The sequence below is a fragment of the Megalopta genalis genome, chromosome 3 (assembly GCF_051020955.1).
Source record: "Megalopta genalis isolate 19385.01 chromosome 3, iyMegGena1_principal, whole genome shotgun sequence".
Classification (NCBI taxonomy): Eukaryota; Metazoa; Arthropoda; class Insecta; order Hymenoptera; family Halictidae; genus Megalopta; species Megalopta genalis.
The window spans coordinates 13,633,651-13,649,827 of NC_135015.1; the positions used below are offsets into that span (position 1 = coordinate 13,633,651).

Below are 16,177 nucleotides of genomic sequence, written 5' to 3' on the forward strand. Positions count from 1 at the left end.
AGTTGACACTAACAAATTTCTATCTGATAAATAAATGTTCGAAATTAGGCGTCAGTATTTTCAATGACCGGAGGTTTCCTTCTGTATCTGTCAGATCGTTAAGTATGGAATGCACGGGTTTTATAGTGAAATTATAGAGCGAAGTATGCATTTCATAGTGAACGACCTAATACGTTAAACAACAAAATAAATGTCCAGTTTTGTAAATCCACAGGTAAGTTGACACTAACAAATTTCAATCTGATAAATAAATGTTCGAAATTAGGCGTCAGTATTTTCAATGACCGGAGCTTTCCTTCTGTATCTGTCAGATCGTTAAGTATGGAATGCACGGGTTTTATAGTGAAATTATAGAGCGAAGTATGCATTTCATAGTGAACGACCTAATACGTTAAACAACAAAATAAATGTCCAGTTTTGTAAATCCAGAAGTAAGTAGACACTAACAAATTTCAATCTGATAAATAAATGTTCGAAATTAGGCGTTCAGTATTTTCAATGATCGGAGCTTTCCTTCTGTATCTGTCAGATCGTTAAGTATGGAATGCACGGGTTTTATAGTGAAATTATAGAGCGAAGTATGCATTTCATAGTGAATGACTTAATACGTCGAACACCGAAATAAATGTTCAGTTTTGTAGTACTCCGCGTTTTATGGACGATCGTCAGCCGTGAATCATGGTCTCCGTGGAAAGCGTTAGACAACACGCCGGTAGATAATGCGTTTTGTATCCAGTGGCGCAGCTATCCTATCGAGTTTCACGTAATTGCTGGTAAACGTAGAAAAGCGACGACGACGGTGAGACGAAAAGAATTAAACTGCTCGTTATTCCGAGAGAAACGGCGCCCGTTAAAAATCGAACGTGTCGCGTGCAACGATCCGACGGAAGGAACGCGGTTGCAAACGCCAGCCGTGACGCAACGAATGAAAGTAGTTAATAAACAAGTCGCCCGCGAATATATCTTTTCGACTCTCGACGACGGTGAAAGTCGGTTGGCTCGTTTCCACATTACCTCTGATCTGCGTCTAAAGGATCTCAACGAGCCGGTCACCGCCTCCAGAATTCTCTGCACTATTTCCTTCAGCGATCGCGGATTTTCATCCTCGTCCGGCATTTTGGTCCCGCGACCGACGATTTCACCGTATCGATGAGTTTCCCAATCGCGTCCAGCGGGCTCCACGAATCGGCGACAGGTTTTTTTCGATCGGTGAAACCGATATCGGGTCCGTTCGATCGCGGTGATTACGAGATCGCGGCTTTTTTGGCGTTTTCTTTTCGCGGCGACAAATAATCGTCACGAGACGGCGAAAACGTCCGAGGACTTCGAGAACATTGTGTCGGCGCGATCGTGTTCGCTCGTGGATCGCGAGGCTACGGATTTATACACTGGGAAATCGGTGATCGGCTCCGGTGCGCGGACACCGGTTCGACTCGACAAGTGCGCGCCGCGGACACGACTAAATCGCTCGGATCGCGAAGCGGAGCGCGCGACGACGACGCTGGTTCCGGGAATAAAAAGTGTTCACAGCCTACTATCTTACCTCGGCGGTTTCCTGCTGATAACGTTCACCGACAGCCTGAAACGCAAAAGCAGAACGTGTCATCGGATAGAATTAAATGACGCCGAGGTAGACGGGGCCGTTGCGAGCCCCTTCCCCTTTCCCGACTGTTGACCTTCTATGCGGATTTGTTTACCGAACAATGACCCAAAGCGGTCCCAAACATTCGCTAGAACATTTTTGCATTTTTTAAAAACTGTCCCGAGTCGTGGTAACGGACGGAGGATCGATTTATCGATTCATAGAGCGGGACAAGGTTTCATTGTTTCATCGAGAACGTTTGGAAGAAGTTTGGCCGCGAGTCCAGGGAAAAGTTGTCACGCGATCTAAGCTTATGGCAAGCAGTACGCGACACTGAACGCGGTGATGTTATTGTCTGTCTGCCGCATGCCGTTTACCGCGATGTAGAAAAGTGCGCGTCGCTGCTCGAAAATGTGGAATTCGAAACGGTGTTGGCCGGGTGCTTCGCGCATTATTCGCCGTGTCTCCGCTTGCTGAAAATAAAGATAGCGGTATCTCGTCTGCTCCGCGATAATCTGTTTTTCGATCGACCGTCGACACGCGATCGATCCGAGCGATATTTTTAGACCGGATCGGAGATTCGTACACGGCTGGAATATTTTGAGGCCGCGGAGAAGCTGGTCTTCGACGTCGATGATGCAATTCGTTTGATACGTCTGGGAAGAAGGCTGTGCGAAGCTCCGCCGTCGCTGCAATCGCAACAGAATAGACGAAGAAGCACGCGCGCGCGGCTAAGCTCGTCGTCGTTGTCCACGAATATTATCCAGGTTTTAGTCACCGGCTTCGGTCGTAACGCTTGGAATGTCACGAATTTCCACGGAGAAGGGACAGCAACGGCCGCGCCATAAAAGTGCATCGCGGTACGTGGAAACCGCGGCGCGTAACGTTTGTTTTAGCCATTCGTCCTGGCCACTGAAAGCTAATTTACATTCTTTTGTCCGCCCCTTCCGCCATTCCATTATCCCTCTTATTTCTAGTCTCGTGTTTCGCGTCGAATCTCGTGAATCAAACGGGATCGCATAACGTTGCGTAATACTGCTAAGAATCTAGTTAACCACTTGCCCTACAGCAAGTCGGCCCCGTTACGAGGATTTCGAGCAGAATTTATGCAACGCGGATTAATCCCGTTTCGATCGCAGGAGAATTCTTCGTTGTCGCTGTTTTACCGTTTAGAGAGGACGTTCGCTTACGTTGAATGCAGTAAATTCTCGCTAATTTTCCTTCAGCTTGTAAACAAAAATGGACCATTTGGGAAGAGAAGATATAATAATAATAATGTCTATATGATATCATAATAATAATAATAATAATAATAATAATAATATATAGATATAATAATAATAATATATAATAATACTAATAATATATAGATATAATAATAATAATAATATGTAGATATAATAATATATAATAATAATAATAATATATAGATATAATAATATTATTATTGCACGCCGTTTTTATAATTGTTGGCAATCGGTAGCTATAAAAATGAGCCGCGATCGCATCACCTCTTCTCAAATTGTCCATTTTTGTTTACAAGCTGAAGGAAAATTAGCGAGAATTTACTGCAGATAGGCAGCGAATTTTATGAATGTATGCGAAAAACGAGTTGGTGATATTTATGCCAATAAAAGTGTTACTGTCTATTATCTAATTATCAACACTACTATTGCCAAACTAGCCGAAATGACTGATTTCTAAATTTTTTCTTTTGCAATCGTCGACACTGTAAAAATGTTTTTATCTAGAACTTCTGTACCATCTTCTTCTTTCATATTATAATAAAAATCGTAGGAAATTCAAATAAATCAAACTTCGACATCGTTATAAAACAATATACATTAGTCGCGTTTAGGGCTCGATAGTTCCAGCGTCAAAGAAAGAAATTTTCTATCTGACACACGTTCGTCGCAATCGACGAAGACAACTTTCATTTTGCGAATAACAATAAAGCCTAATAAACGCAGATCTTCCTTTTCGTTGATTTTACTGCGTCTACGAGAAAAATAATTTTGCGTTCACAGTTTATCGATCGGATTTAGAATGAAATTTTTGTTCGGAACATTCGAGCGCGCCAAATGTTATTTGTAGCAAGGCGGAAGGGGATCGAATGTGCAATTATTTCGCTCGACGTTAACCAGGACTTCGTCGAATGATAATTAATCGAGCCGTTAAAGCGATCGTAAAACAAGATATTAAAATCAGAAGTTCAAAGACGTCTGACGATTGTGTGCACGGGGCAAGGAGGTTAATTCGGTTCAAGGGCGTTTGCCTGGCTCGGCCAGACCAGCTTTTTAGCCAAAGAGGAATCCCTACCAATCTGAAATGACGAGATCGAGGAACCGTTCCTCGAGTATAACTGTCTTCTCCGCCGGGTTAATACCATTTTCGCGGGCCCGGCTTCCTCTGGTTTCGTATCGAGGTAAAAGCACGCGGACAAATTGGTCTGTCTCGTTGGGAAAAGGTCAACGAACCGGGCAAGGTTCAAGCTCGCCCCTCCCCCCGGGCGGACGTCGGTGTTTTATTAATCGCGGATTGATTCGATGTTATCTAATTCGAGGCGTCTCGATATACTCACGTGTGCGGTGTCCGACGAGATCGCCGAGGCTAGCTGGTTCCGGTTCTCTATGACCGTCTTTATTTGCTCGAGCACCTGCAAACGAACGAACGAACCGGCGTCTAAGTACACGCTCGGCAATTATCCACAATGCCGAGCCGCTGCCCGTAATTATCGTTTCTGTAAAACCCGGTGTGTCCCAGATTTCAGCGCGCGATCCCCGCCGCTATTAAAACGGTAGTTGGGTCGAGAGGAGCCGGGAAAAAAAAAGAAAGGAAAACGAACGCGGCGAGGAAATATGGTGTAGCCGGCGAGGCGTTTTCGTTTCGAACGACGTTCTTGCCGAGCTTCCCCGGGGCCTTTTCCGGTCCCGCCGAGGACCCTAATTCGCAACGACACAACGGCAAAATGGCCCTTCGAAAAATGTCCCGCGCTCCTCGACGCTCGTCGAGTCGAGTTTTTCCCCGCTGTAATTCGCGACGTAAGTTCGTTCGCATTGTATTACTTTTTTTTCCCCTTCATCCTCGTCGCTTTCTCGTCCCGGACACCCGAGTTTTCCAGACGCCGGCCTTCGAGCAGCTAATTCGCGACGGTGCAAAATTATTTCGCGCAACGCGATTCGCGTTCGAAAGAAGAGACCCCGGGATCGAATGGCGACGGTAATAAGCGTCCATCGCACACCGAGCCCAATGTCAATCGCGTGATTTGTGGCGGAATGGACAGCTGTTGCAGCCAGACGGAGGGCAGAGGGTCTATTCTTTCGAGAAACAGGCTATAATTTGGTACACGGAACCTTATTCGCTTCTGACAAATAGGAACATACGGCGGCAACTTGAATGTGCGAACTTTGCTACTTAACCCTTCGAGCATCGTAGTTTATCCTGGCGTTACCAACAATAAGTTAACCCTTTCGAGACCGATTTTCTCCGGCGCTAACGCGATAACTTTTCCAGAAGTAATCTGACCATGACCGCGTTCTATTCATCGAGATTCAGCGCGATTGACCATTTTTACGGGACATTTCTACAGCGATAACATAGACGTATTTATAACTACAGTAATGTCTCCCTAATTGACGCTTAGATTGTGCAGAAAAATAGACAATTTGGGAATAGGAGTCTTGCGACTTGTTTTTGTAGTTACCGATTGTCAACGATTACAAAAACATGATGCAAAGCCGGAATAATCGTATCTGCTGTTCCCAAATTGTCCATTTTTCTGCACAATCTAAGCGTCAGTTAGGGAGACATTACTGTACTGTCACAAAATTCAAAACAGGTTTTCGTAAACTGTTTACCCGTTATTGCAAAAACAGGCGTTTCCCGTATATAAATAAATTAAAGTTAAACGACTCGTAAAAAAGAAAATACGTGTGAAGTATATATTTTTGAAAGTTGGACACGTAGCACTATTATCTCAATGATGACAGAGAAAATTATATCTCAGTAATAGTATGTCGGTGATGACAGAGAAGATTACCATATCTTAATTAACAGTGTCTCGGTGATGAACGGAGAAAATTATGTGCATTGCGTAGTCTCGAAAGGCTTAAGACGACGAATTTCACGTTTTAACGGGTACTTGAAAATATTCTAACGTGTAGTTAGAAATTGCTTTAAGAATGATTTAGCGAGAAAACCGTTCCCCCTTAGAACTCGATGATTTCACCGTGAAATCGTCGGATCTGCGAACGAATTTTCCGAGTAATCCGCGTTTGCTATCGCGAGCAGAGAACAGGCGGCCAAGGAGACATTACCCGCAAGGATATCCTGTGCCTCTGTGCAACGTGCTGACTGTAGTCCTTATGCTCGATCTCGTTGCTGTTTCTCGTTTGTCGCCGCTGCAAAACAAGAGAGAAAAAAAAAGAAAATGGTACGGTTCACGACACACGCGCGCGCACGTCGCGTCACATGCTTTTCCACGAACGTGAAAACAATTCGAGAGACTTTCCTCAAGTATCAGAACGGAACGCCGCGGCGCTTTTTTCCCTCGGTTAGTAGAAAGGATGTCTCTTTCTCTCTCTCTCCCTCTCTCTCTCTCTCTCTCTCTGTCACTCTATCTTTCTCTTTCTTCCCCTCCCTCCCCCCCTCTCTCTCTCTCTCTCTGTCTCTCTATCTTTCTCTTTCTTCCTCTCCCTCTCTCTCTCTCTCTCTATCTATCTATCTTTCTCTTTCTTCCTCTCCCTCCCTCTCTCTCTCTCTCTCTCTCTCTCTCTATCTATCTTTCTCTTTCTTCCTCTCCCTCCCTCTCTCTCTATCTTTCTCTTTCTTCCTCTCTCTATCTTTCTCTTTCTTCCTCTCTCTCTCTCTCTCTTTCTCTCCCTTTCTTCCTCTCTCTCTCTCTCTCTCTCTTCCTCTCCTCTCCATTTCTGTTCGCCGATTCCGCGGTGTTTCGCCGGGTCTGCTGTGAATCTCCAGGCGAAACGCGACCGGTTCGCTTTCGAACGCGATACGAATCTGCCCGCGATATGGAAATTCGCGGCCCTGCGGCGTGCAAATAGGTGAACTTACGCGATCCGCTGCGCGCCGAATAACAATTCGATTGTTACTTTCGCCGGCCGCTCAATTGACATTTTGCTGAACGCATCCCGCGCGCCGCGTCTATTCCTAGATCCGATGATCACGGAGAAGGATCTCCGCGTGATGGCCGTAATTTGTCGGTTAGTTACGGATTTCTGCGTCAGTTTTATTTTCCGCGGTTCCGAGAGAGCCGCGCTCGAACTTGAACTTGACGCGGTCTCATATATGACTAGCTAGTCTACTTATTTTAATTGTTATTAATTGTTTGGCCTCCACGAAATATTTCTCTTTCTCTTTCACGATTGTCGAGATTATAGAAACGCGATCTTGAGAAATTTTCTAGTAAACTACCCTATTTAACACTTTGGCTGCCACGTTAAACACTTCGAAGATTTCATCAAATTAAAGTAATGTGTTCAATTAAATTGAGATTGAAGAATTATGTTGTACGCGACAAGAATTATTTTTAACCGAGTAGAAAGGTGGTAGAAAATTGTAATATAATATAATATAAATTATAACAGATTATAATAGATATAATATATTATACTATAAATTATAACAGATTATAATAGATATATAATATATTATATTATAAATTATGACAGATTATAGATATAATAGACATATCTTAAATACACGTCTGCCAGCAGTGAAAAAGCTACTGTAAGTGCTACTTCAGTCAAAATCGCACCAAGTCTAAATGCTCTCTTGTAATTATTTTAAAGCAATACACGCGTAATTCAAGATTAGTGCTCGGTACGTCTAGCATTAATGAAACTAGAAACCATTGTTTTAGAAAATTTCTTTACAGATGTTCGAACACTGTACGGTCGATTTAACTTCTTAAATCGTGTCTTTATCAATGTCAATAATTTTAAAGACTTGATCAATTTCTGCATTTTTCACCCGAATGCTACAAAACTCAATCTCATTAATCCCTTATCGTATCATTTTCTTCACAATTACAATGATTAGATTTTCGATCGCAATAATTTCTTATAAGAAAAATAAACTATACACTATTTATTGTATATTAATATCCACTTGAATATTTAAATATTGGTGACAAGAATTTGATTCCGTCTCAAAAGAACGGAACAACATTCGTGTAACCCAAATAACCTAACAGTTTATTACTAGAAATCTTCGCCACGAGTCTGTCTCGTTAAACTACGACAACGGATCGACTATATTACGTCATTATGAGGTAACTCACATAATAGCATCGAGATTACTATTGCACCAAGCGCTCGCACCCGTAAATTTAACAAATTAAATCAAATTAAACTGTATTACATCGAATCGAATTATTATATAATTCTTATTGCACCCTGTTCGTGGAACGATTATAGCCTGTTTTGGGGGGAATGGAAAGAGAGTAATTGCGAGGATCGCGAAGGCAAGATAACGTTGACGCCTCGGACGTCTCGAGGCGTCGGTCTTCTCGTTGTTCACCGAGGAAATTGGAAGACGGGTCACGAGTCGATCCTCGACACGTGTAACCGCCTTAACTCGATTCACGCGTGCTCGGAATGCCGTGGCGGACATTACGCTCATTGGATAACGAGAATAACGCCTCCGCCGCGCCTCTGTTTACCCTTTCCCACCGGGGATCGCGATTTACATCGATCATCGCCCGTTTTCGCCAACGGAATAATTTTAGCTGTACCAATTCGCGCCGCAACTTACGCGTTCTGCACTTTACTTCTGAGACTTTCAGCCATCGTCTCACCCATTTGCATCATTGGCGTATACAGAACGTCCCATTGGCGTATACGAACCGAAACAACCGCATCAACTGCGTCACTCGAAGAGCGATCGTTTCAAATAACGATGAACAAAACGAAGTCCACGAAGTGTACAAAACGTTTCTTCGTTGCGTTGCGAACGGAGGGAACTAACTCTCATCGATCTCTCGACTGTGCAGCCTGATTTTTAATCCTTATCTGATCGTGTATCGCAGGCAATTTCTCTTTGAATCGTAAGTCGGAATGTCCGACAAGCGTTAAAAATCTCAGAAATGTACTGGTTGGTAGACCGCGGATCTTCACGCAGAATAAAAATTGTCTCCGCGGATTTTAAGAAAGAGAAATAGAAGTGTAGAAATTTTTATCACCCTTAAATAATTCCAATGCGTACAATTTAATGCAGTGACGCTCTTATACGTTCTTTTAATTGTCTTGCCTGTTCCTCTTCCCAAATTGTCCATTTTTGTTCAGAAAAAATTAGGGAGAATTTACTGTATTCAGATTGTAACAATACATTTGCAAGTGATTTATTCAACGCATTTGTTACTCGCGGTAAATATTATAATAGCACTCGTTCAAAATGAGAATAAACGTCTCATTTTCAAACCAATATAAAAAATGGCTGCTTCAACGCTGTATAAATCCAGTGTCGAAACTGTTGTACCATTCTCGGATACACTGAAATCATTGAGAAGCGAAACGTATCGTCTCGCGGACGATCCAGACAATTTTTCTCTCGCATGAATATCCGCAGTTCCGGCCATAGCAGAGAAGATTGCCGGCACTTCGCGACGAGTCTGTTATTCACAGCCGAGAGTTTGAAGAGAACGGTCGAATCGAAACGAGAGACGAACGCCGTTCGATCCGGTAACGATCGGCCGCAGTAGTCGCGGCTCGGCCGAAGGTTTTGAAAAATTCGAGCGGACGTTCCCCCGGAGGAATCTCGGCGGCGTTTCGCTCGTGAATAAAGAAGGTGTGTACTGACCTCGAGGGTGGCTAGACTGGCCAGCGACGAGAGCGGCCGAGTGTGCGGAACCTCCCCGGGGAAAACGCTGTCGTGCGACACGGACAATTTCCCGGCTCCTCCTCGCAGCTTCACGAAGGACTCGTCCGCGCCGGGCCTCCTGAGGAACACGCTGGAAAAAATCAAGAAAAACGCGGCGCACGTCAGACACACAGGCCGGAGAGAACCAACTACTACGAGTCTTCTGGTTTGTTTGCTCGGGACGAGAGCAACGTGGAAGAAGAGCCGCATCTGTTCTCTTCCACGAAACGCCCGGCCTCGTGCACGGTGCATTTAAACAGAGGAATGAATTCTTCACGGACGCAACTGTAACGCGATCTTCGCTTTACCTATTGGTGCACTTTGCCCGGACCTTGCGCTGCCTCCTACGTTAATTGCGCCGATTTCCGCCTATTTGCGTTGCGATTTTTAACAAGCTACGTTCCCGACGTTTGTTCGCGGCTTTTGGCGCAAGACAAAGTGCTTTTTCGAATGAGAAATACGGAAAATATAACACCGTGTGGGTATTGAATAGGTTTTCAAATTTTTATTCTGAATGAGTATTATATAATATATTATATATAATATATACTATACTATACTATATATAATACATATTATATATAACGAGTATTTTACTAGAATTTTTTAAACGCGAAAGAATTGCAGTTGCATTCGCTATGATCACTTGTGATTTTCTAGTTTTTGCTTCCATTAATTAAATTATTCGATTCAGATTGTGTAGTGAAGTATGCGAATTCGGAAGCGTTGTAAAAAATTATGAAAATCGCCAAAGAAATGTTAATGTTATTAGGTAAGGTAGTTCAACGTGTACGTTATCTATTCGAGTTGATTTGTGCATTTAGTAACTCTATGCACGATTAGTGCGATATATAATAACATAAAATTACCTCGATTCTCTTGTGGGATACTCGTAATGACAGCTGTGAACGCTGATTCAAAAGGCATTTATATCTTGGTAGTTAATAATGAACTATTCATTTTAGCGTTATTTTTAGATAAAGTAATCATTACTTTGATAAAAAAAATCGACGTGAACTGTCATTATCAAATATTATTTACTAACATAGTACACTTGGCGCACAGTTTTTTTTAGCTATGTGTGCACATTACTGTGCTGCTTTCCCGAAATGCGTGCCTTAACCTATACAGTGCAGTTCTCGATAAGCCGATGCGAACACGCTTGCTTCGTAGAATACTTATATATATAATATATCTAATTTGTAAAGTGCTGCAGTGAGAATATCTTAATAATAATAATCTAGGACTTGTAGTTGTGTGTGTACATTTAAAAGAAAATGGGTTATGTCAGACTTGACACGCGGTATAATCGGAAATATGTAATCGATAGTATTTGACTCGGTTTAACAGATACATAACCGCAATAATATATGCACACGTGTATGGTTTCTTCGCATTACGCTTCTTAACGAAATTTGTTCTTTCAGAGATCCAATATTTTGAGAAAAGTAAGTATTCAAGTTAAAGAATAACTGAAGTTGTCAATTTATTGGCGCGAAAGGTTTTATTTTCTCCGTCAAAGTTCGCGTTCATTGAGAAACCGTATTTAATATACCTACCCTTACCCTACTCGCCTTCTTGTTTTGTTTTCACGTCTCAGGAGTTGTACCCGTCGATCGACGCCACGTGGATTATTCCATTACCAAATCGAGCGACAGGATCGATTGCACTTGAGAAGGAAAAAGTGCCGGGATCGAGGACCGTTGTGCAATAGGGAAAAATAATATCGTGGTTGTCCGGCGACTAACATAATTTCAGCAGTTCCGATGTCACAACAACTGATTCTGTCCGCGCAGTTCGAACAGGATCGATAGACTCGGTTCCGTTACGTCTACGTCTGGCGACGATCGGTGTAGATTACTCGAGTAATTAAGCTATTGGCACCGCTACACCTTATCTTTCCTTTTCCGTTCGGCTCGACGGCGTTGTGTCACGTCACGAGAGATCACGGTTACTTGCGTGTTCGGCCGTCGTACGTCGCCTCGTGTCGCGTCGCGTCCCGTCGTGTCGTGTCGTGTCGTGTCGTGTCGCGTCGCGTCGCGCGTTCGGTCACATTCGATACTTCGATGTGTGTGACCTACTGTCCTTCATTTTCGTAATTCGATTGCGACCGTTCGCGAACGAAGTCCGCCGGCGCGGATTAATTCGATCTATCCGGAATGTAATCAACCTTTCCCTCAGTTATTTCTCGTTTGATAATCCGCCGAGCCATTCATCGGATACGAACAAAAGCGAGCAGGCCGATAACCGATCGCTCCCGATGCTGGACGATTTATTATCCCGATAAGAAAGAGAGCTGCTCGCTTTCCAGTTAATAATCTAGACCATTACGTGGCAAAACAATCGGCTTTGTCATTCGGTGAACTGTTGTTTCTCGTTCGCTTGCAATTTAACCAGCGTAATGCTGCGGACAAAACGAACAAATTGCTTCGGAAAGATTCTAAGACGGTCTTGGTATGTCCCAGGATATTTTCGTTCGACAGTATTTACGCGCGCTGTGCGAACTATCGGGTTGGCAACTAAGTAATCGCCGATTTGTTCAATTGAATAAAAATTTTTTTTTACTTGGAATGAAGTTTAATCTGTAATGTATTTTCCATTTTGTTCGATGACCTTTTGCCATCTCTCTGACAGCTTGAAAATTCCACGCTCGTAGAAAGTCTGATCCTTCTCGGCCAAAAACTGAGTTAAGTGAGATTTTACAGCGTCATCATCGTTAAAAGTTTTACCACGAAGGGAGTTGTTCAGGGATCGAAATGAGTGGTAATCCGATGGCGCGAGATCGGGGCTATATGGTGGGTGTAACATCAATTCCCAACCAATATCCATCAATTTTTGCCGAGTGGACAAATACGTGTGCGGCCTAGCATTGTCCTGCTGGAAAATGACACCTTTACGATCGACCAATTCTGGTCGCTTTTCCTTGACCGCTGCATTCAATTTGTCCAGTTGCTAACATTCACGGATAATAAAAAATAACATAATAATAATAATAATAATAATAATAATAATAATAATTTTATAATATAACATTTACGGATATCATAAAAATGGGAGTGAGAGATATCTATAACTGAAATCGGCTATTACTTAGTTGCCAACCCAATAGAATGAATTTATTCTATTCGCGAAACCCATCCGTAATGTTGACTTCCGTCTGACAAAGAAACGGGAGGAGGCTTTGACGTCGTTGCTCCGACGTTTGCATACAAGTTTCATTACGTTCCTTATTGTGAGTTTCTTATTGTCAGACAGAGACAAAGGCACGATTCGCGCGCGTTTCTGCGATCAACGAGTTTCCGCCGCGGGGCAACTAAAACTCTGTTGATCCAGTCGGGACGATCTCTGAAAAGTTGCCAACTTTGCGTTACGTAACTTTTACGACACCGATTCGTCGATCTTCGAAGCGGAATTCTCGATACTGATTCGGAAAACTGCGATTGTCAATTTTGCTGCTTAATCGCCGAATATTTCTATCGATGCGCGCTTTAACAAATTTATCATCGGGTTTTCAATATACGCTCCAATAATTGCAATTACTAAATGGAAATCAATTTTGCTGTTTAAATCGCCGAATCGCTTTAACAAAATTATCGTTGGATTTTCAAGACGAAAACGAACAATTGCAATTGGTAAATTGAAATCAATTTTGCTGTTTCAATCGTCAAATTCTTGCACGAACTTGTCACCGTGCTTGAAAAGCAGTTTTAATTAAGATTTCATAAATGAATAATAATAATAATAAATAGTAAGTAAAAAATAAATAGTACAAAATAAGTAGTAATAAACAGTAAACTACTTCGTTACAGAAACTTTAAGAGGATTCACGAACAATAGGAAGAAAGAAAAAGATAAAATATAAAAGAAATAGATAAAGTAAATCCAGTGATGATAATGAATATAAATTAAACGGCAATCAAAGAAAAAAGTAAAAAACAATAATTGATAATAACAATAACAATGAAAACCAAACGAATGAAGCTTCGTTGGAGTCTACGAAACGTAAGAAGGTAACAAAAACAATCGTTGCGCCAATTCGTGTCTCTTCCATTCGCGTGCATTGCTAAATAAATTATATATCTATTATATATTATAATATATAATAATATAAATATATAATAATAATAATATAATAAATAAATAATATATATTATAGAAGAATAGACTCAGAATAGTCCTGCGATATTATAATATATATTATAATATCGCAGGACTATTCTGAGCAGTACGATGGACGTGTTAGGGGATATGCATGATATCTTCTTACCTTTCCCATTCGCGTGCATTGCTAAATACAGTAATGTCTCCCACAAAAATGGACAATTTGGGAAGAGAAGCCTTGCGAATTCGAGCCTTGCAACTCGTTTTTATAGTTACCGATTGTCAACGATTATAAAAACATAATACAAAGCCGGAATAATCGTATCTCCTGTTCCCAAATTGTTCACTTTCCTGCACAATCTAAGCGTCAGTTAGGGAGACATTACTGTAAATTGTTCCAATATCGCAGCACTATTCTGAGCAGTACGATGAACGTGTCAGGGGATATGCATGTTATCTTTCTTACCTTTCCCGATCGCAGGAATCGGTAAGCAGCTCGCTGGCACTGCGGCTGCGGGCCTCTTCCGGGCGTCCCGCCGGATGTCTGTCGGTGATGTCCTCCCTGGGGAGCCTCGCGATCTCTGGATCCCTATCGACATGCGAAGAGACCAGCCGGGGGTCCGCGGCGCCGCGACTTTTCCGCCGGAAGATTTTCCTGAGGCCTCTCAGCGGATGGAATCGCCGTTTCTTCGGCTCTGCGAACACCGAACAGGGAAACGATCTTCAATGGCGGCTTGTAAGGCGCCGGATACCGACGAAAATTATCGAGTACTCTTCACGGGTGTTTCCGAGTACTCGAACAACTGCAGCGTGACCGCAACAGGGAGCCAGACAATTAGTCGGCCCGATATCTCGCGTGAACTTTCTCTCGGAATTGTGTAACGCGAACGCTGGCTCGGCTCGTTCGCTCGTTCGTTCGCTGGCGCGATGTTTGCGCTGGACGAACGCCGTGTCAATCGGAGAAGAATATTCGAAACTGTGCCATCCGGACCTACGAAGCTCTGGGATCTCGGCGAGACTTCACCCCGCGACGGTTACTTCATTATCAACTTCCTTGATAATTAACGTTTCTTATCAACGCAGCTGTTTATCGCAACTTCTCCTCGGTACACACACGCCTGCGATTTTTAACACTTTATCTACCGGCAATTTTCTGATTGTCTCTTTAAAGTAGACGATCGACGGTGGAGAAGTTTTGATTAAATTGTTCAAAAGCTGCTATCATGTTTTTGATAAGAAATAATTATCGAGCTTCTATTAGGCAGAACTTGGTCGTTAAAGGGCACATTGATAGTTTTCTGGTAAATAAAGTGTTAAGCACCTGCGACAACACAATTTTTTTCTATATTTAAAACATGATATAATTTTGTCTGTGACAGGAGCACTTGAATAATTCAACCGTGGACCTTGATGCAGTTACGACAAAAATGCATACGTCAATCAATAATGCAATAGCCAGAATTGTAGAAGAATTTGAAAATACTATTATTTATTCATTTACTTATTTACTGAAATAACGGGCCTAAGACCGACGTAACGTACAGGGAATGAAGAAATTTAAAAGAATGTAGAACGTGACGTGCGACATACAAATGAGGTTACAAGGCTGCCCTCCGCATGTTAAGTAATGTCGCTTTGCAATTGCAGGCATTGCCACTGAAAAGTCCGATTTTATCAGCGACCGCACCAGCATAAATACGGATTCGGGTGATGGGACCATCGAACTTAAAATCACCTTTAAATTTCGGTATAAAATAATAATAGTTCGGTTTAAAATTCGGTATAAAAATCGAAGTGAGAATATAGTACACCCAGAGGTATTAAAGTTAACTAAATTAAGCAACGCTGGACAATCGATAACATCATTAATCATTTTAAATAAGAAAAATACATCTGCAGCGATCCGCTTGTTGTCCAATGTAGACAAATTGAGAGCAAGCAAGATAGGGCCACAGTTATACAGTAAATTCTCCCGAATTTTCCTGCAGCTTTTAAACAAAAATGGACAATTTTGGAAGACGATTATTCGAGCCTCGCGGCTCGTTTTTATAGTATTATATTATTATTATATTATAATATATATATTATAATACTATTATATTATTATTATATTATAATATATATATTATAATACTATTATATTATTATTATATTATAATATATATATTATAATACTATTATATTATTATTATATTATAATATATATATTATAATACTATTATATTATTATTATATTATATTATATTATTATATTACATTATATTATATTATATTATTATATAATATATATTACATATTATAATATTATTATATTGTTATTATATTATATTATTATTCCCAGATTGTCCACTTTCGTGCACAATCCGAGCGTCAATTGGGGAGAATTTACTGTACCCAAGCCACGAGAGATGAATCCGAGAAACTTTCCGTTGAGTTTCTTCGGTAAGAGCGGTTCGTGGTCTTTGCGATTCATTAAAATTAAATCGACACGAAATAGATCTCAGCAAATTGTCCGGAGCAACGTAAGCCTACTAAATTTTGCTCGGAGAAAGTTATTAAGCTCCTGTCGGATGTAACGCATCTCTACGAAGGTGCATTCTAGTTCACGGACGAGAATCC

The 16,177-nt window shown here is 41.7% G+C and overlaps 1 protein-coding gene across 5 annotated transcripts in view; it reads right to left on the reverse strand.

Moving 5' to 3' along the window:
• The window catches only part of LOC117229530 (uncharacterized), a 205,486-nt gene that overhangs the window by 48,454 nt on the left and 140,855 nt on the right, over positions 1 to 16,177 (reverse strand). For 3 of the 5 annotated variants that reach the window (XM_076520118.1, XM_033486068.2, XM_076520119.1), the window contains 5 exons: positions 14,025 to 14,253; positions 9,398 to 9,548; positions 5,899 to 5,982; positions 4,164 to 4,238; positions 1,544 to 1,579 (listed from right to left, as the gene is read on the reverse strand). In XM_076520118.1, coding sequence (XP_076376233.1) covers positions 1,544 to 1,579; positions 4,164 to 4,238; positions 5,899 to 5,982; positions 9,398 to 9,548; positions 14,025 to 14,253 — 575 coding nt within the window. Of the gene's footprint in view, positions 1 to 1,014; positions 1,469 to 1,543; positions 1,580 to 4,163; positions 4,239 to 5,898; positions 5,983 to 9,397; positions 9,549 to 14,024; positions 14,254 to 16,177 lie in introns of those variants that run through there. The other 2 variants (XM_076520117.1, XM_076520121.1) reach the window with 2 other exon arrangements.